General features: G+C 42.7%; 1 protein-coding gene across 1 annotated transcript in view; it reads left to right on the top strand.

The window, feature by feature from the left end:
* Window positions 1–20184: 20184 nt before the first annotated feature.
* The window catches only part of LOC132817241 (disco-interacting protein 2 homolog A-like), a 269644-nt gene continuing 266228 nt past the window's right edge, over window positions 20185–23600 (top strand). Inside the window, exon 1 of the mRNA XM_060827592.1 lies at window positions 20185–20741. Coding sequence (XP_060683575.1) covers window positions 20663–20741 — 79 coding nt within the window. The 5' untranslated portion in view covers window positions 20185–20662. The remainder of the gene's footprint in view (window positions 20742–23600) is intronic.

The following is a 23600-nucleotide window of genomic DNA, read 5'->3' as shown; positions in this document are numbered from 1 at the left end:
CCATCCTCAATTTCCAGTGGACTAATGTCCATTCTTATGTCTCTCTTACTTCTAGATTCTAAAAAACCTCTTGCAATCTTCTTTTATATTACAAGCTAGCTTATTCTCATACTTCATCTTGTCCCTCCTCATTTTATTTTAGTTATCTGCTGGTTTTTGAAGTCCACCTAATGTTAAAATTTAAAATGGGAATTTGATGAAGATGGAATTAGGTGCAGAAGGGGGAGGTGGTGTGTAGCAATTTAAGCCAAGGGATAACAATAAAATAAATATATATATATATATATATATATATATATAAAAAATTATTTAAATCTAAGAGGATAAAATAAATAAGAAGACAACATCTACATTCAACAATTAGTTTAAATAAAAATTTGTGACAAATAATAATTCAGGTAAAAGGATACTCCGATATATGTAAATTGAGTCTGAGTTTCAGATGCTGTTGGAATTACTGCAGAGGATACAGCAGGCTCAGAGTTCACTGGATCACATATTTTAAGAGGTAGTCACCCTACAAACATCAATAGTAAATAGGTTGTTGCCATCTCTCAGGTAGAAATAGGTGGGGACTGTAAGAAATCTGCCCAGGTGTGATGCTCATAAAGTGGTTTTTGGTGCTCAAGGTCTCCTCAAGAAAGGTTATCCAGAGGGAAGAAATCTCTCTCCATTTCAGTCCAAAATTTTCAGTCTCATATCATCAGACTATATCCCTAAATTTGAGGTACCCCGATGAAGAGGAACAAGCTCTCCAAATTCAGTCTGTCAAGAATCTCTTCAGAATCTCACTTGTTGCAATGAGATCACCACTCATTTTTCTAAACTCCAGAAAATGTACACTCAATCTGATCAGCCTCTTATCTTAGAACAATCTCCTCATTCCAGGAATAATTCAGTAAATATTTGTTGAAAATTTAGTGAATATTCACCTTCAAGTTAGTATATCTTTTCTTAAACATGGAGACTAGAACTGCATACAATACTTCATATATGATCTCACTAAAACTCTGAAATTCCTTTATTCCTCGACTCCAATCCCAATAAAGACTACCATTGCCAATTGCTTGCTATATCTGGATGCTAACCTTCTGCCTACTTTCCACAAGCATACCTCACTTTCTTTGAACATCAACATTTGCAAATTGTTCACCTTTTCAAAAAGAATTCTGCTTTTCAATTCTGATGACATTGGTGAGCACTTGTCTACATTATAATCTGTCATCTTTTTGGCCACTCTCTTCAACTGCAGCTACTTTATATCCTCTCCACATCTTAGCTTCAACTCATCAGCAAACTTCAACACATTACTCTGTCTCTTCATCGAGAGATTGTAAATAGCACTCATTGCAGGAACATAGATTGTAAATCGCAAAAAACAGATTCTTGGGGAACTCCATGATTCATTATAAACTAAAGTGAGGATGCCCATTTATGTTTACTCTCTGCTTCCTGTCCTTTAAGCAATCTTTTATCCGCGCTAACCTCAACTCCATGAGGCTGCATCTTACCTAACATCCTTTTGTGCACTATATCAGTGAATGCCTTTTTGAAATCCAGGTATCCAATATGTACTTTCTACTTTATTTACCCTATTTGCTATGTCCTCAAAAAACCCCAATTAATTTATCAAATTTCCTTTGGTTAGGTTTCGGGCGAGTGGCATTGTCAATAACCTAATAATCTGGAGATCCAGGTAATGTTTTGGGGACCTGGGTTCAAATCACACCATGACAGATGGTGGAATTTGAATTCAACAATGACCTGGAAGTAAGAATTGAATGACAACCATGAAACCATTGTTGATTGTCAGGGAAAACCCCATATGATGTCCTTGAGGGAAAGAAATTTGCCATCCTTACCATGTTTAGCTTACTAAACTGTGACTCAAGACCAACAGCAATGTGGTTGATTCTTAACCTGTCCTCTGAGCAATAAATGCTGGTCCAGCACTGATGCCCACATCCTATGAGTGAATTTTAAAAAAACTTGTTCAAATCATACCATGCTACTGTTTAATGATAGATACCAGCATTTTCCAACAATCAATGTTTGGTTAACTGGTCTGTTTTTCCCTGTTTTCTCTCTTGCTTTCTTTTGAAAAACAAGGTAACTTTGCCAAACAAGTGGGCCAGTCCTGAGTCTAAGAAACTTTGGAAATGTCTATCTCGTATATTCACTCCATCTGCAGTGACATCTAATGGAATGTTAAAATCACAGGGATGAGGTTTCTCAAGTATATTTTCTTGGTTACTTCTTCTGTACTTAATTTCCTCGCTCTTGTTGAATAGGCACATGGATGATAGTAAAATGAAGCATATGTAGGTTAATTTGATCTTAGTGTTGGATAAAAAGTTGGCACAACATCGAGGGCCAAAGGACCTGTACTGTTGTATGGTATTTTCAGCCCCCTTGATTATTCAATATTTATCAAATTAAACTTATATCTTCTGCTGCAAAGTCAGACATAAAACATTCATTCAATTCTTCTGCCATTTCCTCAATCCCATGATTGTTTCTCCAGGCTCTGTTGCAAAGGGATTAGTATTTACTTCAGCTACTCTTTTACATTTTCTATACTTATAAAATTTCTTGCAACCTGTTATTTTAATTTCTGGCCAGTTTATTGTCATATCTTATTCTTTCCCTTTTTGACAGTTTTTAGGCAGCCGGTCTCTAAAACAAGCACAATCCCTGGCTGTCCTTCACAATATTATAAGTCTCTCCTTTTTATCTCCTCATTGAAGACTTGTATGCAGATTGCAAACAGCATAGACTGTAAGTGCATAGATTGCAAATAGCAAAAACAGATTCCTGGAGAACTCCACAATTCATTACCTACTAAATTGAGGGTGCCCATTTATGTCCACTCTCTGCTCCCTGTCCTTTAAACAATCATCTGTCACTACTACTATGTTACCCTCAACTCCATAAGTTTATATCTTGCCGATGAACCTTTTGTGCGCCACTTCAGTGAATACCTTTTCAAAATACAGGTATCCTGTACCCACTTTCCCTTCTATTTACCACATTGGTTATGTCCGTAAAAAACTCCAATGAATTTATCAGACAGGATTTCCTTCGGTAAATTCGGTCAGCATTTTCGTTTAATCTAATACACTTTTTAACTTCCCAAATGAGCCACAGATGAGTCTTTCTTGCTAATTTAATGTGCTTCTGGATGTACATTTGCTCGATGAGCTGGAAGGTTTGGTTTCAGACGTTTCGTCACCATACTAGGTAACGTCATCAGTGAGCCTCCGAACGAAGCACAGGTGGTATGGTCTGCTTTTTATTTATGTATTTAGGTTTCCTTGGGTTGTTACGCCATTTCCTGTGGTGATGTCATTTCCTAGTCTTTTCTCAGGGGATGGTAAATGGGATTCGAGTCAATTTGTTTGTTGATAGAGTTCCAGGTGGAATGCCATGCTTCTGGTTTCATTTTTTGGAAGTCAGTCTTATGTATTTGTCCACATTTCTTAAGCCCTTTTGAGTAGGGATGTGATTCGGTTCTCTCATTGTGGTGTTGGGTCTATTGCCACTTGTTGGTCATTTGCAAGCAGTGCATTCACTTTCTCAATGTAGTCTCTTTGATTTAAAACTAGCACCAATTAGCCACAAAAAGACATGTCAAAGGAGACCATTATTTCATCCTCTTCTATCTTGGTGTCATTGATGGTCTTCAGGAATTCTTGGGTAGAGTGGGTGTCTCTGTTTGGCTTATCCTAGGATGGATGTATTGTCCCAGTCGAAGTGGTGTCCTTCCTCATTTGTATATACCAACATCAACACATGCAGATACCAACATGTACCAACAAATGGCGATAGAGCCAGCTCTACAACTAGAGAAAGCCAAATCACATCCCTACTCAAAAAGCTTCAGAAATCTGGAGAAATCAAACAGAGTGACTTCCAAAAAATGAAGCCAGATGGATCCAACAGGATTACCCAAAATTCACACACCAGGAGGCCCCTCAGACCCATACTCTCGCTACCTGGAACACCAACTTACAGACTGACCAAGGAGCTACACCAAGACTAAAAGATTTCATAGAAGACTCACACCACTCCATCCATTCCACCCAAGAATTCCTGAAGACCATCAAAGACACCAAGATAGAAGAGGATGAAATAATGGTCTCCTTTGACATAAAAGCCCTGTTCACATCCATCAACATCAACCAAGGAAACACTGACTACACAATTGGAAGAACTAAAGACACATACACCAAACACCACCAACTTCATCAAGGACAGTATCATCAAGCTAGTGGACCTATGCCTTATCACCACTTCACCTTCAACAACAAAACCTACAGACAAACCAACGGAACACCCATGGGATCTCCAATATCAGGGTTCTCAGCAGAGGCAGTAACACAGAGACTCAAACAAACAGCTCTGCCAACTATCCAACCCAAACTTTGGGTCTGCTACGTTGATGACACTTTGTCATCATTAAATAAAACAAATTAGAGGAAACCTTCAAGACCATCAATAACATTCACTAAAGAGGAGGAAAACAATATCAAACTGCCATTCCTAGATGCACAGTAGAGCGAACAGGCAATGGGGAACTTCAAACCAGCATCTCCAGAAAACCAACACACACAGACAAATACTGAACTCCAGAAGCAATCATCCCAACATCCACAAACGAAGCTGCCTTACGACATTATTTTAATGAGCCACCAAATATTGCAGCACTGAGGAAGAATGAAGAGCTGAGGAAAATCACCTATACAGTGCATTAAAAAAAAGGGTACCCAATGAAGATAGTCTGCCAGTTTCTCAGCAACAAACCTAAACAAGCAGACAAAATGCATCCAGAAACCATAGCCACTCTCCCCTATATCAAAGACATCTTGGAAATGACTGCCAGACTACTCAGACCTGTTGGCATCATGGTCACCTACAAACCCACCATCACATTAAAACGGCAACTAATGAACTTGAAGGACCCTGTACAGCCAACAAGCAAAACTATTGTAATTTACAAAATACCTTGCAAGAACTATAACAAACAATACATTGGACAAATAGGCAGAAAACTAGCCACCAGGATACATAAACATCAACTAGCCAGCAAAATGACATGACCCACTCTCACGAGTATCTTTACACACAGATGAGGAAGGACACCACTTCGACTGGGAAAACATATCCATCCTAGGACAAGCCAAATGGAGACATGCGTGAGAATTCCCCGAAGCATGGCATTCCAACCGGAACTCTATCAACAAACACATTGACTTGAATCCCATTTACCATCCTCTGAGAAAAAGAACAGGAATGACATCACTGCATGAAATGACATCACCAACCCAAGGAAACCTAAACACATAAATAAAAAGCAGGCCATATCACCAGTGCTTCATCCGAAGACTCACTGATGATGTTGCCTAGTATGGTGACAAAACGTCTTCAGCTCAGCAAACAATCCTACATCCAGAACCTCAACCTGAGCTACAAATCTTCTCAAAACTCGATAATGTTTCAAGGTTTTCACAAGTTTTGGTGAATTCTTTCTTTTTACATGTCTCATGCCACCTCCTTCTTCACAATGCTCGATTGCACCAGTTCTTCAAGCTAGTTTCTCTTTGGATTCTGAAATCTCCCTTCATATTAAATGTCATTTCCCCCCCCACCCCCGTTTGCAAATCCCTTCATCCCCCAAAACATTCATTTAAAACCCTGTCCACATCTCTAGTTATACAACTGGCCAAAACAATGGTCCTGGCACAGTTCAAGTAGAGCTCATTCCAACAGAATAGATTGGATTACTTCCAGTGTGGAAACAGGTCCTTCGGCCCAACAAGTCCACACCGACCGTCTGAAGAGCAACCCACCCAGACCCATTCCCTTAATACTATGGGCAATTTAGCCTGGCCAATTCACCTAACCTGCACATTTTTGGACTGTCGGAGGAAACCAGAGCACCCAGAGGAAACCCACGCAGACACGGGGAGAATGTGCAAACTCCACACAGACAGTTGCCTGAGGCAGGAATTGAACCCCGGTCTCTGGTGCTGTGAGGTAGCAGTGCTAACCACTGAACCACCCATTTGTCACTCATCAGTGATCACTAAGTCTAAAGCCAAGAAAGCAAAATATTGTGTATACTGGCAGTCCAAATAAAAGCAGAGAATGCTGGAAAGACACAGCAGGTCTGACAGAGAGAGAAAAACAGAATGAACATTTTATCAGGTGACTATCCTCAATTATTAAATCTGCGTCTCTCTCTCTCTCTCTCTCTCTCCACTAATGCTGCAACCCCTGTTGACTGTTCACAACATTTTCTGTTTTTTAAGTACTAAATGGTACAATTATAAAGTGGATGTGGGAACAGGTGTCATGGATGTGTGTACACAGGAGACTTTCAAGGTGTTAGGGCAAATGAAGAAGAGTGTTTAAAATAAAACATGACATCCTTGCCTTTCTGAAAAGAAATGGAGGTGCCATTGTTGGACTGGGGTGGACAAAGTTAAAAATCACACATATTAATCAATCAAAAGCTGCATCCCCTTTCTAAGTGACGAAACAACAATTGAGGTTTGTTCAATACATCGCATCAGTTATATGACACTTTGATCTTTTACTTTGAATTCTGTGTCCAATGTCCAGCTACACTAGCTACTTGATGAGGAGTAGCACTCCAAAAGCCTCAAATAAACCTGTTGAATGATAACTGATGTTGTAAGTTTAAATTTCAAAACCAAGTCAAAGAATATAAAATACTGCTTGGAACTCAGTGAGACTATTGTTGTATTAAGGGGAGATTTAATAGGGTGTTCAAAATTATGGATAAAAGTCATAAGGGAAAACTCTTTTGACTGGCAGGAATGGAAGTTGAAAAATATTCGTGAGGGATTTGTTTTTCACATGACTGTGTTGAGAAGGCAGGGAAATGAAAACTAATTAGATAGCTTTTTCTCGAGACATTGCAAAAGGTGCAGTGAGCCAATCTGTATCATTTCGTAAATAGCACTGCAAGGATTTTGAGGAAGATTTCAGTACTCATGAAGCCAGTAGCAAGTTTTTCTTTCAACAGAATAACTCAGTGCAACATCACCTTCCAACTGAAGAATTATTGTGGCAGCAGTTTGAAATGAAGCCAGTGTGTTCACAAACTTAGGGTCACATTTGAATCTGAAGTGAGTTTCTAACTTTATAATGCTGCTATCATTGGCTACTGATTTCTACTTTGGTAATATCACCCAACTTTGTACGTGGCTTAGCTCATCTACAGCTGCCAACCTAATTTGTGCCTTTGTTATTTCCAGACAGCACTATTCCAATGCAATCCTGGCTAATTACCCTCATTCTACCCTGTGTGAATGTAAATGCATCTGCAGTCCAATGAGGTTAACATCAAAAGAATCACATGATTCAGTGTACCAGAAATGAACAGAAGCTCTAACCTTTTGTGAAGATAATCTGTGCATAGATCCACAGCCCGAGTTATACAATCACAAATACAAATATAATACAATTACAGTGCTTGTTATACAACTCTGAAAATAAAGAATTTTTGCAGAAAGTTCCATGAACTCTAACAGCATTACTTTGGGAGACAAAACAGGGTTGGACCATGAACACAGCAAAACACAGAGAAGCAGAAAAGGCAAACAGAACTATTAAAGTCAGCAACTTAAATGAACCTTGGATCAAGAAGAACAGAAGAAGTTTTTTCAGAGAACTATTATGATGTTAGGACATCAAGGGAATAGCAGAAGTGAAATAATTGCTCAGCAGGCAGTATCCCATCACCCTTCCATAAGACATCGGAATGGAAGTAAGGCCATTCGGCCCATCGAGTCCACTCCGCCATTCAATCATGGCTGATGGGCATTTCAACTCCACTTACCAGCGTTCTCCCCGTAGCCCTTAATTCCTCGAGACAACAAGAATCTATCAATCTCTGCCTTGAAGACATTTAGCGTCCCGGCCTCCACTGCACTCCGTGGCAATGAATTCCACAGGCCCACCACTCTCTGGCTGAAGAAATGTCTCCGCATTTCTGTTCTGAATTGACCCTCTAATTCTAAGGCTGTGTCCACGGGTCCTAGTCTCCTCGCCTAACGGAAACAATTTCCTAGCATCCACCTTTTCCAAGCCATGTATTATCTTGTACGTCTCTATTAAGTCTCCCCTCAATCTTCTAAACTCCAACGAATACAATCCCAGTATCCTCAGCCGTTCCTCATATGTTAGACCTGCCATTCCAGGGATCAATCATGTGACTCTCCGCTGGACACGTTCCAGTGCCAGTATGTCCTTCCTGAGGTGTGGGGACCAAAACTGGACACAGTACTCCAAATGGGGCCTAACCACAGCTTTATAAAGTCTCAGTAGCACATCTCTGCTTTTATATTCCAACCCTCTTGAGATAAGAGACAACATTGCATTCGCTTTCTTAATCACGGACTCAACCTGCATGTTTACCTTTACAGAATCCTCGACTAGCACTCCCAGATCCCTTTGTGCTTTGGCTTTACTAATTTTCTCACCATTTAGAAAGTAGTCTATGCTTTTATTCTTTTTGCCAAAGTGCAAGACCTCGCACTTGCTCACGTTAAATTCCATCAGCCATTTCCTGGACCACTCTCCCAACCTGTCTAGATCCTTCTGTAGCCTCCCCACTTCCTCAGTACTACCTGCCTGTCCACCTAACTTCGTATCATTGGCAAACTTCGCTAGAATGCCCCCAGTCCCCTCATCCAAATCATTAATATATAATGCGAATAGCTGTGGCCCCAACACCGAACCCTGCGGGACACCGCTCGTCACCGGCTGCCATTCTGAAAAAGAACCTTTTATCCCAACTCTCTGCCTTCTGTTAGACAGCCAATCCTCAATCCATCCCAGCAGCTCACCTCGAACACCAAGGGCCCTCACCTTGCTCACCTTCCTCATATATATGTGCATACTACTGGACTCTGACCAGCCAGATCAAAGCCAGTCCCTAGACAGAGGAGACCTACTGAATCTCCTGTTTATATCTGTCAGCCAGGGCCCTGTGAATGTCTCAGGTTAACAGCTCCTCGTCATAGCCAATGAGATCCATCTGGTCCTGCTTCCAATCACCACAAGAAGGCCGTCAAGCAGACACAGAAAGGCAGTGGGACAGCCACAAGAACAACTCCGAATTCAGAAAAACATGGAAGTCAACTATTCATTTTTGGAAACAATCCAGGCAAAGGGACAACATCAGCCCCAGAAAGGACAGAATGGGAAGTAGGTGTTCACCAGGTGCAAAACTGCTTCAGCATTAGATAAGAAAGGACAAGTAAGGACCTGTAAGTACATTACTACACATGCTGTGGGAACCTTTATTAACAATGTATTAACAAGACAGAGCAATGATGGGCAAGAAACATTGTATGAATTGAAATTTTGGTATTTCAACAATTACTTCAGTGTGCATCAAAATTTAATTTTTGAAGGGGCCATATTCAGTACAAGGAAACAGGCCAGAGGAAAGTATTGATTCATTCATTATCTTGACAAGTTGGTTGGAAAATGCACTAATGAAAAGTTGAAGGTATAGTCAGGATTGTTAGTGAGACCTGATCAGATCTTTTCAAGACAGAGAGATTGAATATTAGAAAAAGCAATGCGAATTGTTCTGGTAAATTACATTTCAGAAATAGATCAAGCTCGAGGGGAAAATGATGCGCCATGGAAAAGAAGAATGGAGTGTGGCAATTCAATTTGTAAACCTCAAAGGAGAAAGTGTGAAAACAAAAATCACCAAAATCTTAAAATAGCATGCCAACTGGCAATATTTAGTGTCTTGGATGTGATGGGAACAAGTTACACAAACTGAAAGAATGAGATGTGTTCCTTTTAAAAATAATTAAGACACAGTTTATTCAAAGGAAACTATGAAATTAACTAAGATTAATTATCTTCAATATTGACAATGTTACTCCAGTGTCTTTGGTGCCCACCCATTGCAGAAAGACTCAAGGGTATTCTAAGAGTCAACCTTGCCAAGATAGGTACGTAAGGATGTATGGAAGATTACAGAAAAAAAGTTCATGAAACAACTATTGGATCAGGCACAAATAAATATGTACTGGGCAAGAAAGATAAATTCCTAATCCTAAGGAGATGGCATTTGCTTACAGGAAAGATCGACGGCACTCATCCTGTCTATATCCAATGTAAAGCCAAAACTTATATTGCAGAGTTGAAATTGAGGAAACGTAATGTAATGTGAATAATGACCTTACTCTATTTACTTACATTTCGTTTGTCACCAGCAGGTAAATAATTTGAGAAATCAGTTGTGAAGGCTTCAGCCAATTCACTATTGTTCAGTTCATATGTGAGGGGACAGAGCTTGCTGAACAGAAAAATGAGTTCCTTTTCAATTAAGTAGGCCGTTTTGAAATAGCTTACAAGTATTTCTGGGAAGCACCAGATTTAACTGCACAGAGTGTCCAGTGAGACAGCCAGGAGAATACTTCCAGGCAGACAGTTGAAGCAATTTTCAATGAGGTAAATTTCTTCTTCTCGATGATCAGGTATATATTTACCTGAGACTTTCTCAGAGACATCTAATTTAGATACACATTGCAGCATTGGTGAAAATCTTGTCCAAAATAACTGGTGTGTATTTGGCTGTTTCACAGTTAAAGTGCAGCTTTTAAAATGCCAGTTTTGACTGAACACAGCAGCAAAGGACTTGGGTTTGAGCAATAAGTAGCTTTACTTGGCCTCCGTGTTGACTATCAGCTAATTTGATTACACATCTCCATTAATCCTTGTCTATCATTAGACTATAGTCAAACATCACAGCAGGGCACAGAAAAGAAGCTTCTACAACTGCCTGACGTCTCAAAGGTCTCCTTAAGGAAACAGAGCTCAGCAGACAAAGACTCCTTGACGTTTGCAACAGGATACCTTCCAGATCTGTCAGTTGTTCCACCTGAAGAGAGTTGCACTGGTTGTCAAATATAACCCCCAGGGCTGAAGACGAGTTACTGCAAGTTAATTTACCACACCCAGAAGAGGGGAGAAAATTGGGAAATCCTACCACTATAAAAATTGATTAAATAAATCATGGTCCAGACACTGATTTTGTCATTTAATTTTATTGTTTATGTTTAATGGCGTAATCAGCATGATTCATTATCAAGCTTTTCAAGCCAGTATACAGTTTACTTCTGACAACAAATTACAATTCATAAATGAATTTAGAATTGAAAGGAAGACTGTGCAAGTAAACCTTAAATGGCAGCTGTAATATATTAGTTAACTGAAATTTCTACTTCATAAACCTTTAAATAAACATTTTTGCGAAGGTGACCAACTATTCCATGTTGTGGAAAATCGCAAATCTTGCTTATGAAATGTGACATTTATCTGAGGCTCTAATTCCTCCCCCTGGCAATAACACTCAAGCACCAGGTGGCTGCTCTTCTTTCTATGATCACCACTGAAAAATGAGGGAAAGGCAAGTTTTCTGCTAGTAATAAACAAGCCTGACCTTAAGAAATGCAGGGTCAGGGTAGATTAGCATTTAGTTGCAAGGCCATCTGAGAACACAAGTTGCAGCAGACAATTTTTATCAACAGAGGTTAACACTTCAAAAACTTCGCTCGTTCAAAAAGAATGTTGCAATGGAGCATATAGTCTTAATTGAGTTTTTTGAAGAGGTAACGAAAAGGATTGAGGAGGGCACGTGGTGGTCATGATTTATATGGACTTCGGTAGGCATTCGACAAGGTTCCTCATGGTAGACTGGTTAGTGAAGTTAGATCTCATGGAATACAGGGAGAACTAGCCATTTGGATACAGAGCTGACTTGAAGGAAGAAGACAGAGGGTGGTGGCGGAGGGTTGTTTTTCAGATTGGAGGCCTGTGACCAATGGAGTGCCACAAGGATTGGTATTGGGTCCACTACTTTTTGTGATTTATATAAGTGACTTGGATGTGAACATAGGAGGTATAGTGAGTAAGCTTGCAGATGATACCAAAATTGAAGGTGTAGTGGACAGTGAAGGTTACCTCAGAATACAACTTGATCAGATGGCCAATGGGCTGAGGAGTGGCACACGGAGTTTAATTTAGATAAATATAAGGTGCTGCATTTTGGAAAGGCTAATCAGGGCAGGACTTTCCACTTAATGGTAAGGTCCTGCCCAGTGTTGCTGAACAAAGAGACCTTGGAGTACAGGTTCATTGTTCCTTGAAAGTCGAGCTGCAGTTAGAGAGTATCGTGAAGAAGGCATTTGGTATACTTTCCTTTCTGAGCATTGAATATCGGAGTTGAGACGTCATGTTTCATCCATACAGGATATTGGTTAGGCCACTTTTGGAGTATTATGTGCAATTTGGTCTCCCTCCTATTGGAAGGATGTTGTGAAACTTGAAATGGTTCAGGAAAGATTTTCAAGGATGTTGCCAGGGTGGGAGGATTTGAGCTACAGAAAGAGGCTAAATAGGCTGGGGCTGTTTCCCTGGACCATTGGAGGCTGAGGGATGACTTTATCAAGGTTTATAAAATCATGAGGGGCATTGTTGGGGTAAATAGACAAGGCCTTTTTCCTGGAGTGGGAGGAATCTAAAACTAGACAGCATAGATTTAGGGTAAGGGGGGAAAAATTTAAAAGGCACGTCAGAGGCAACTTTTTCACGTAGAGGGTGGTGCATGTATGGAATGAGCTGCCAGAGGCCCAAACATACCTTTAACATGAATTAGCACTCTACGTGCAATTCACACAATCGAGTCTACTGCGTTTGCTGCTCACAATGTGGTCTCTTCTACATTGGGGAAATGAAGTGTAGACTGGGTGACCGTTTCACTGAACACCTACATTCTGCCTGTAAAAATGACTCTGAGCTTCCAGTTGCCTGCCACTTTAACACACCACCCAGTTCCTTGGCCAACATCTCTGGCTTGTTGCAGTGGTCCAGCAAAGCACAAGCTGAAGACCAACACCTAATTTTCTGCTTGTGCACCCTGCAGCATTTCGGACTCAATATTGAGTTCAGTAGTTTCAGGCCTGAACTCTGCTATGACCTAGCCCCCAAACCCATACACCAGTTCTTGTTATCACACAGTCTGCCATTAAACACTCCCTATTGTTAGCTGCTAACAGTCTTTATTAACAGCTATTCACCCTCCTAGCCAGATCATTATCCACTCCTGCGTCTGTCCAATTGTTCTTCTCTCTCTTTGAGCTCCTTCCTCACCTATCGTTTAATCCTTATCCCCTCCCCCATCCTATATTCTGCATATAAACCAACTGGCTGTCACCAGTTCTGAGGAAGGGTTACTGGACCTGAAACATTAAATCTGATTTCTCTTCACAGATGCTGCCAGACCTGCTGAACTTTTCCAGAGTGTTTTTGCTTCCAATCTCTATGCATTTTCCTCACTCTGATCATAGTCCTATTGAATGTGCTGGATACCTTGTCACTTGGGTTCTTGATGGCCAAACTTGGATCTAGGTCAGAAAGTGGTATTGACAGTAATCCAGAGGCCCGGGTAATATTCACGGTGATGGTGGAATTTGAGTCTAATAAATTAAAAGTTTGATGATGAACCTGTAAAAGCCCATCTGGTTCACTAATGTCCTTTAGGAAAGAAAATTGCTGTTCTTACCTGGTTTGGTCTGTATGTGACTCCAGACTGACTGCACTGTTGTTGACTCTTAACTGCCCTTTGAAATAGCCGAGAAAACCATTCAGTTGTATCAACTGTTAGATGAAAACAAAAAGAATGAAATCAAATGGCCAACTGGCATTCACTGAGGCACCAGAAATGACCCTGTAAAATCCTCCTCCCCTAGTGTCAAAGGTGAAGCGAGCTGACACTCACCAAGCATAGTCATACTCATGGAAACATATGTTTCAGACAATGTACCAGATAACACTACTACCATCCCTGGATATGGTACCATAACCAGCAGAGGTGGTGGCACAATGTTATACATTTAGGAGGCAGTTGCCCTTCAAGTTATCAACATTGACCCTGCACCCAATGACCCAGGTTGAGAGTGTAGTGCTAGAAAAACACAGCAGGTCAGGCAGCAACTGAGAAGCAGGAGAATTGACATTTCAGGCAAAAGCTTTTGCCTGAAACGTCGATTCTCCTGCTTCTCAGATGCTGCCTGAACTGCTATGTTTTCCAGCACCACACTCGACTCTAATCTCCAGCATCTGCAGTCCTTATTTTGTATCAGATCAAACATGAAAAAAATGCCAGAAAATGTACTGCAGATTATCACATGCTACCACACCCTTCTTGGCTGATGAATTTTATACACTACCTATTAGAAACACTTGAGGGTTGCAAGGAAGCAGAATGTTCTCAAGGTGGGGACTACAATGTCTATCACCAAGAGCATCTTGGCAGCACTATTACTGACTGTGCTTGTAGAGTCATAAAGGACAAAGCTGTTAGATTGAGTGCGTAGCAGATGATGGAGGAACCAACAAGAAGGAAATTAAAAACTTGGTCTCATCCTCAAAAATCTATCTGCCACAAATGCAACTGTCCATGATAGTATAGGTAAGAATGATTCGTGCACAATTCGTGCTTCAAAATCTCCCCACCCCCACCCACCCTCTCCTCCCCAAATCCTTGACCTGATATAACCTGTCCATCTTCCTTCTCACCTATCCATTCCACACTTCCCATTGAGGAATCATAATAACCCCCTACCTGCCTCCACCTATCACCATCCCAACTACTTGTCCCACATCCACCTATCACCATCCCTTCTCCTGTCCTCACCCTCATTTATTTCTGAGCTCTCATCCCCCTCCCCTGTCCTGATGAAGGGTCCTGACCTGAAAAATCAATTTTCCTGCTCCTTTGATGCTGTCTGACCTGCTGTGCTTTTCCAGCTCCACATTTTGTCGACTCTGCACAATCCTTGTGATGTGTCTTCATATCCCACTTAGTTGCATGATGCTATTACTATGCTAGATGAGACAGACTTCAAACAGTTCATAATTCATTGAAAGTGGAGTCATAGGTCGACAGGGTGGTGAAGAAGGTGTTTGGTATGTTTCCCTTTATTGGTCAGTGCATTGAGTATCGGATTTGGGAAGTCATGTTATGGCTGTACAGGATATTGTTTGAATCACAGAATCCATACAGTGTGGAAGCAGACTATTTTGACCCAACAATCCACACCGAACCTCCAAAGAGTAACCCACCCAGATCCCTTCCCCTACTCTATTACTCTACATTTAACCCTGACTAATACACCGAACCTACACATCCCTGAACTCTATGGGCAATTTAGCATGGCCAATTCACTAGCCTGTACATCTTTGGACTGTGGGAGGAAACCAGAGTACCCAGAAGAAACTCACGCATGCAAAGGGAAAATGTGCAAACTTCACGCAGTCAGCCAAGGCTGGAATCAAACCCGGGTTCCTGGCATTGAGGTAGCAGTGCTAACCACTGAGGCATCGTGCCGCCCTAAGATTTGGTTGGAATACTGTATTCAACTCTGGTCTCCCTGCTATGGTAAACATGTTGTGAAACTTGAAAGGGTTCAGAGTAGGTTTATGAGGATGTTGCCAGGGTTGCAGGGTTTGAGCAACAAGGAAGGGCTGACTAGGCTGGAGCATCAGAGGCTGAGGTGTGACCTTATAGAGATTTATACAATCACGAGGACCGTAGATAGGGTGAATAGCCAAGGTCTATTCTCCAAGGTAAGGGGGTCCAAAAATAGATGGTATAGGTTTAAGGTGAGAGGGAAAAATTTTAAAAGAGACCTAACGAGGAACCTTTTCATGCAGAGGTGTGTGTATGGAATGAGCTACCAGAGGAGATGGCGGAGGCTGATACAATTACAATTTAAAAGGTATCTCAACAGGTAATAAGAACAGGAAGAGTTTAGAGGAATATGGGGCAAATGCTGGCAAATGGAACAAGTTCAGGATATCTGGATGGCTCGGATGAGTTGGACCAAAGGGTCTGTTTCTGTGCTGTATATCTTTATGGCTGTAAGATTAATCAACTCAAGATTGAATGTGCATGAAGCACTGTGCCATCAGCAGCAACCAACAGATCATCCCTGTTTCAATGAAGTGATGGAGGGAATGCCAGAAGCAGCACAAGGCATAACTAAAAAAGGTGGTAACCTCACAAGCTACAAAATATGACTGCTTGCATGTCAAATAGCATAAGCAGTAATAAAATGTGCAGGTAAGAGGGTAATCAGATTAGATTACTTACAGTGTGGAAACAGGCCCTTCGGCCCAACAAGTCCACAGCAACCCACCGAAGCGCAACCCACCCATACCCCTACATTTACCCCTGACCTAACGCTATGGGCAATTTAGCTTGGCCAATTCACCTGATCTGCACATCTTTGGACTGTGGGAGGAAACCGGAGCACCCAGAGGAAACCCACGCAGACACAGGGAGAACGTGCAAACTCCACACAGTCAGTCGCCTGAGGCGGGAATTGAACCCAGGTCTCTGGCAGTGTGAGGCAGCAGTGCTAACCACTGTGCCGCCACTAATGTATGAAAGAATAGGCATTATATGCACTGGATGAAAAATGTCACAAAAGAGACGACCAGATTTTTAAAAACATTTAATCATGGGATATGGGTGTGTCTAGCAAGGCCAGGATTTATCATAAATCCCTAATTTTCCAGAGGGTAGTTAAGAATCAAAGATATTCTATAAGCCTGGAGTCACATGGAATTCAGACCAGGTAAAGACAGCTCATTCCCTTCCCTAAAGTCCATTATTGAACCAGATGGGTTTTCATGACAGTCAGCAGTGGTTACAAAGTCACCAAAACATTTGACTTGGATTCTGGATTGCAAATTCAGCAACTTTACCTCAAGGCTGCCACCTCCCCACAAGTTTATACAGAAGAGGTAAATGCTAAAAAAGGACAGGAAAGTGTGTTTGATGTTGGCATCACACTGGAGAATACAGGGGATGACTTTTCAAATAAGGAGGCTGGTGAAGTGGACATTTTATTTTTATACATTCATCGGACGTTGGTGTCGCTGGTTTGGCCAATAATTATTGCCAATATCTAGTAATCTTCAGAAGATGATGGCATGCTGCCTTCTTGAACCACTGCAGTCCATGTGGGCTGCATTGTTTTGGAAGATGTTGATGGAGCTGCACTCATCCAGACAAATGAGAAGTATTCCACAACACTCCTGACTTCAGCCTTATTAATTATGGGCAAGGCATTTGAGAGTCAGGAGGTGTACTGTAAGACTTCGACCCTCTGACCTGCTTTTGTAGCCACAGTACTTAAATGGCTAGTCCAGTTCAGTTTGTGGTCAATGGTAATTTCCCAAAATGTTGAGAATGGGGAATTCAGTGATGGTATTGACAGTGAATGTCATGGGGCAATGGTTGGATTCTCCCTCAGTAGAGATAGTCGTTGCTTGGCACTTGTATGCTGAGAATGCCACTTGTCAGCCCAAACCTAAATATTGTCCAGGTCTTGCTGCACTTGGGCATGGAATCCTTCAACATGTGTGGAGTCGTGAACGGTGCTGAACATTGTGTGATCATTAGTGAAAGCTTTATTTCTAACATTAGATTACTTACAGTGTGGAAACAGGCCCTTCGGCCCAACAAGTCCACACCGACCCGCCAAAGCGCCACCTACCCATACCCCTACATTTACCCCTTACTTAACACTACGGGCAATTTAGCATGGCCAATTCACCTGACCCGCACATCTTTGTGACTGTGGGAGGAAACCGGAGCACCCGGAGGAAACCCACGCAGACACGGGGAGAACGTGCAAACTCCACACAGTCAGTCGCCTGGGGTGGGAATTGAACCCAGGTCCCTGGCGCTGTGAGGCAGCAGTGCTAACCACTGTGCCACCGTGCCGAGGAAATCATTGATGAAGCAGCCGAAGTTGGTTGGGTTAAGGACACTATTTTGAGGAACTCCTGCAGAGATGTCCTGGAGCTGAAATGACTGACCTCTGAAATGACTGTCATGCTTGGTCAAAGGGCAGCCAATCTCCCCTCACCTCTGAAATTCAGTTCTTTTGTCTATGTCAGAACCAATGCTGTCATGAGGACTGGGCTGAGTGGAACTCAAACTGAACGCGATTGAGCAGGTTACGGCTAAGCAAATGTTGTTTGCTGTTGACATCACCTTCTATCATTTCACGGTTGAGCCGGAGTAAACTGAAGGAACGGTTATTCACTGGATTGGATTTGTCCTGTTTTTTGAGCACAGGACATACTTGTTAATTTTCCACATTATCTGTTTGATGCCAGTATTGTAGCTGTACCGGAACAGCTTGGGAAGGACCATGGCAAAATTTGGAGCTTAAAAGTATTGTCAGAATGTTATCAGGGCCCATAGCCTCTGCAGTATCACTGCCTCCAGATTTTTATTGTTACTTCATGGAGTAAATTGAATTGGCAGTAGACTAACACGTGATCATAGGTCCATATAACATGGAAGAGAAATATGTCATTTAGCCCTTCAAGTCGTACAGTGAACAAGTCCTATGGCAAACAGATAGGGGTGAGGAAAGAAATATCGTTTTGGTGGTGGGGTCTGACTGCAGATGTTGAAAATGGCAGAGGATGATGGATTTGGAGATTGGTGAGGTTGCATGTGAGGACTGGGGGACTCAAGCTTTACTGTGGTTGGGTGAGAGGTTTGAGGGCAGAGATACAGAAAATGGAGGAGATGCGCTGAGGGCAGTATTAATCATGGGTGAGGGGAAATTATGGTCCTTAGAGTAAGAGGACATCTGGGATATCCTGGAGTAGAATCCCTCATCCTGGGAGCAGATGTGATGGAGGGGGGAGGAATTGGGAGAATGGGATAATGGTTTTGCAGGAGAATGGGTGAGAGATGTAGCTGAGGTAGCTATGGAAGTTGATGGGTTTGAAATGGATATTGTTGCTAAGTCGGTTACTGGATATAGAGGTGGAAAGGTCTACGAATGGGAGGGAGGTGTCAGAGATGGTCCAGATGAATTTGAGCAAGAGGTGTGGATGAGATTGGTGAACTGTTGGAGCTCCTTGTGGGAGCACAAGACAGCGCCGATACAATCATCACAAAGGAAAACGTGAAAGTTGGTGCCAGTGTAGCTTGGAAGGGGAACTTCCATGTATCTTACAAAGAAGCAGATACAGCTCGGATCCGTTCGGGTGCCAGTGGCTACCCCTTTGGTTTGAATGAGAAGGCAGGAGTCAAAAGAAAAACTCTTGAGGGTGAGGACCAATTCCACCAAGCGAATGAGAGTTTCATGGATGGAGACTAGTTTGGCCTGCGGGAGAAGATATGGAGGGTGTTTCTGCCCTCATCATGGGGGATACAGGTATAGAGAGACAGACTGTCCATGGTGAAGATGAGGTGTTGGAGGCCGGGAAATGAAAGTCTTGGAGAAGGTGCAGGGTGTGGATTGTGTCCCGAACTGGAGCTGGGGAGCTCCTAGACCATAGGGGAGAGGATGAAGTTGAGATAAAGAAAAAATGAGTTCAGTGGGGCAGGAGCAGGCACAGACTATGGGTCGACTGGGGCAGTCAGATTAATGGACTTTGAGTAGGAGATAGAAATGAAACTGCGGGGTTGGAGCACTATCAGGCTGCAGGCTGTGGATGGGAGATCTCCTGGATGGGTGATGATGGTTTGGTGATGAGAGGTGGGGTCATGGTCGAAGGAACGATTGACGGACGTGTCAATGAGATGGCATGTGGGCCTCAGCGATGCAGAGGTCAGACTGCCACAGTACCACCAGAGTTTATGGACTCTGACTTCCACTGTGTGTAGTCATTACTATCTCCAAGTCGCTTTAAACATATTGTGTTCACTTTCTCCATTCCAGCACCTTGGCTGTTGCAATAGTTTTGTTTCCCTCACCTCCTAGTCTATGTACACTTGTGTTGTGTCCACATCCCTTACCAGTAGAGGTCTGGTGGCGCTCCTGCCTTTGAGCCAGTAGGTCGGAAGTTCAAGTCCAGGACCTGATCATGCGGCATTGGCTCTATGACAATATCTACGACAATGTGGGAGGTACAGTCGCTGGAACGAACTTAAAATACTATCCGACCCTCCACTCGACGGAAACAGTCACGTGGCACAAACCCCACCCTGTCTGCCCCTCAACCGGGTTCTGTACCAATCGCGGAGGGAAGGGTGGGATCACCCGGACGGACCAATGAGGAGACGCTCTGCCTCGGGCCCCCCGTCAGGATAGGATGAGGGTGTCAGACAACAGCCAAAGAAAGAAGAGCAGGGCGGGAAATCATCTCGAGCGGGCTTCGCTCGCGCCGCGCAGTCGCCATGGACGGTTGATCGGCCGTGCGGGCGACAAAGTTTCCGGCGCGAGCGTGTGATTGACGGGTCAGCGGGCCCCGTGCGGGCGCGGGGGGTGGAGTGAGTGCGCGAGTCAGGCGGCGCTGGTGGGAGGCGCGAGCGTGTGATCGGCAGTTGGTCGGCCCGCGCCTGCGCAGTTGGGTGTACGTCGGGCGGAGTTGGCTGGTTGGCCTGCAAGGCTGGTACGTGAGAGAGAGAGAGAGACAGGCGAAAGCTTTCGGTGCCCTGCACTGGCGCTATGGCAATGCTGAGCAAGGCGGCGTGAGGAGAGACTCGGGAGAGCGGAAGGTGGAGGAAGGGGGTGGTTGGAATTTCGAGCCATCGTTGGCGGATTGGGTGTGGAGGAGTTTGCTATCCATGGCCGGCATGGAAACACCCAGTCTCCCTCGCGATGTGAAGGTGAAATTGGCCGAGCTCGAACTCGAGCTTTCCGAAGGTAAGAGTTTGTTCCTCCTCCGTGCCTTCTCCGGGTGGTCGGGTATATATTGCGAAGGAAAACCGGGCGGTCACCCGGACTCCCTCCCGTGAGCGGGGCATCACATTCCGGATCGAACAGCGAGCGTCTGCTCGGGCAAGTGGGAGAGAGAAAAGGGGCGCAGTCCTCCCTCCTCCCTTTCCTTCATCTGCCCTTGCGATTGCAAAACGTTTAAATCTGCCACAAGTGGGCCGTGATGGGCACGGAATTAGGAGGGGGGTGGTGTGGTGGGTTTGGTGTGAGAACATAAGCGGCGTCCCAAGCTGACAAGTTGCACTGTGCAGATGTACAAGAGGAAGCAGGTTACGTGCGAAAAAAAAAATCAGCTGCAGTATCCTTTGGAGTTCCCCCCCCCACAACGTTACTTATCTACCGTGGCGTTTTCAAATGACCGAAGGCTGCTTGCTGACCGAATAGGGCGAATAAGTGAAGTCAAAATATTTTCAGTCAATTTGGCACGGGTTGGCAGCAGTTATATTGCAGGTGGTACCAGGTTCAGGTTTTCCCCTTTTTCAGATTTTGGTCCACAGATCATAAATTGCGCAGAGAATAAACAGGCAACTGAGCAGATTTATTTTTCCATGTTTTGGTTCTCTTAGATTTTTAACATCTGCAGTAGTTGGCTTTTGTATCAGCTGAAAATAAGGTTTGGTTCTACCTTGTTTAGGCTACTCTTGCTGATGACCTTTGAGATAAAATAATGCTACAGTTTTAAAATTGAACTGATTGTTGGATTTTCAGTCTGTTTTTTAAAAAGCATTTGTCATTTTTTAAAAAGTTTTTTTTGTTCTATTAGCATGTGATGTTCAGTCAAGTCCCTGTAAAAGATCAATGTTTGAGAATTGCATACATTGCAAACTCTGCCCATGCAACCACCTCATCCTGATATCTGCTGATCTGCGAATATGCTCTTTAACAGGTGATGCTCTGGAAGAGTGTTCTGTCAACTGAATTGAGTAGATTGGAATTTGTGTGTGTACAGCATGATAATAGAGATACAAATGTAGTTGCAAGCATCTATTTCAGAAGCCTGGATTCTTCCATGTTGGGTCACAAATGTAATTTGAATCCCTCCAAACAAATCAATTACTGACCTGGTTTTGAATTCTATTGCAATTGTTTCTGTAATGTGCACTGAACCCACGGACTAGTAATATCTATTGCTTTAATGAAGTATTATATGCTGTGGATGTTAATTGGAATTTTGGATTGAAAATAAATGTGTTGTGCAATGTCTTTTATGTGGAATTTTCCAGTTTGTCTTTGAGGTGTAAAGAGCACAATATGAGCATCATGTGTAAATTTAAGAAAGCTCATTAATCATGAAGGGTTTGTGTGTTTGCTGATCGAATTAGATTTTGTTTTGACAGAAAAACTCAGCGGGTCTGGCAGCATCTTTGGAGAGAAGAATGGTTTGAGTTTTGAGCTCGATGTAACACTTTGAGACATTTTTTATTTGTTTTGGTGAAACTTTTTTCCAAAATAGACAAGGTATCTGTGCCAACTTATGAGATTGTATTCCAAAGAAGTAGGTGAGGTGATTGGCCATTCAGCCTGTTCCACCATTCAGTGCACTCGGACCTGTTCTGATTGTAACCTGCACTCACGTTTTTTTTATAAGCACCCCTTCCCCTTTGATTCCTTTGTTTAAAAATGTCCAGTTCAGTCTTGAATGTATTTACGAATCCAGTTCTAACTGCTCTCTGGAGAGGAGAACACTGAAAACTTCACGTGCAATAAAAGAAGAAATTCCTCCTCATCTTTTTGTAGTAAATGGGGGGCCCCATTATTTTGAAAATATGCTCCTTCAATTCTTTGTTCTTTAACAAGTGGAATGACTTTGAAGCAAAAAAAAATGCAGATTATTATCTGAAAATGACTAAATTTGGAGAGGGGAGTGTGCAGCAAAACTTGGATGTCTTTGTGCACCAGTTGCTGAAGGTAAACAGGCAGGTGCAGCATGTGGTAAAGAAAGCAAATGGTATGTTGGCCTTCATTGTGAGTGGTTTGAAGTAGAGGAGCTGAGGAATGTGTTGCAGTCATATAGGGCAATGGTGAGGCTACACCGAGAATATTGTGAGCAGTTTTTGCCAGCTTTTCTGAAGAAGGATGTTCTTGCTCTCAAGGGAGGGCAGTGAAGGTTTACCAAACTGATTCTATGGATGGTGACTGACTTATGAGGAGACAGGGACTAGGTTAGGATTTTTTTGCTGGAGTTCAGACAAGTTGGGGGTGAGGCAGGGATCTCATAGAGACAGAAAATTCTAACAAGACTAGCTTGGGTAGATGCAGGGAGGATGTTCCTGATGGTTAGTGCATCCAAAACCAGGGGTCACAGTCTGAGGTTTCGGGGTGGATGATTTAGGATGGAGATGAGACATTTCTTCACCAAAAGAGTCGTGAGCCTGTGGAACCACCGAAAGTAATTGATGCCAAAATGTTGAATGTATTCAAGAGACAGCTAGATATAGCACTTGGGGTGAATTGGATCAAAGGTTCTTGGAAGAGAGCGGGGTTAGGCTATTGAGTTAGACGATCAGCCATGAGCGTGATGAATGGTGGAGAAGGCTCGTAGGGCCGAATGGCCACTTCCTGCTCATATCTTCGATGTTCCCGTATTTCTACTCTTCTAGCTCCTTTAAAATCATTTGCTTCAATAAGATAATTTCTGTCTTATAAACTTGAATTAATATAGCTTATGCTTTCCTCATAACACAACCCCTTCATTCCATAAACTGCTGAATGAAATTGTTCTGAACTGCTTCCATTGCAAACATAGACCCCGTTAAAGTCAGTAGAATTATACACATTACTCAAGAT

Source organism: Hemiscyllium ocellatum, chromosome 7 (genome assembly GCF_020745735.1).
Source record: "Hemiscyllium ocellatum isolate sHemOce1 chromosome 7, sHemOce1.pat.X.cur, whole genome shotgun sequence".
NCBI classification, from domain to species: Eukaryota; Metazoa; Chordata; class Chondrichthyes; order Orectolobiformes; family Hemiscylliidae; genus Hemiscyllium; species Hemiscyllium ocellatum.
The sequence above is the reverse complement of the archived record's forward strand: the minus strand, read 5'-3'. Positions and strand labels throughout refer to the sequence as shown.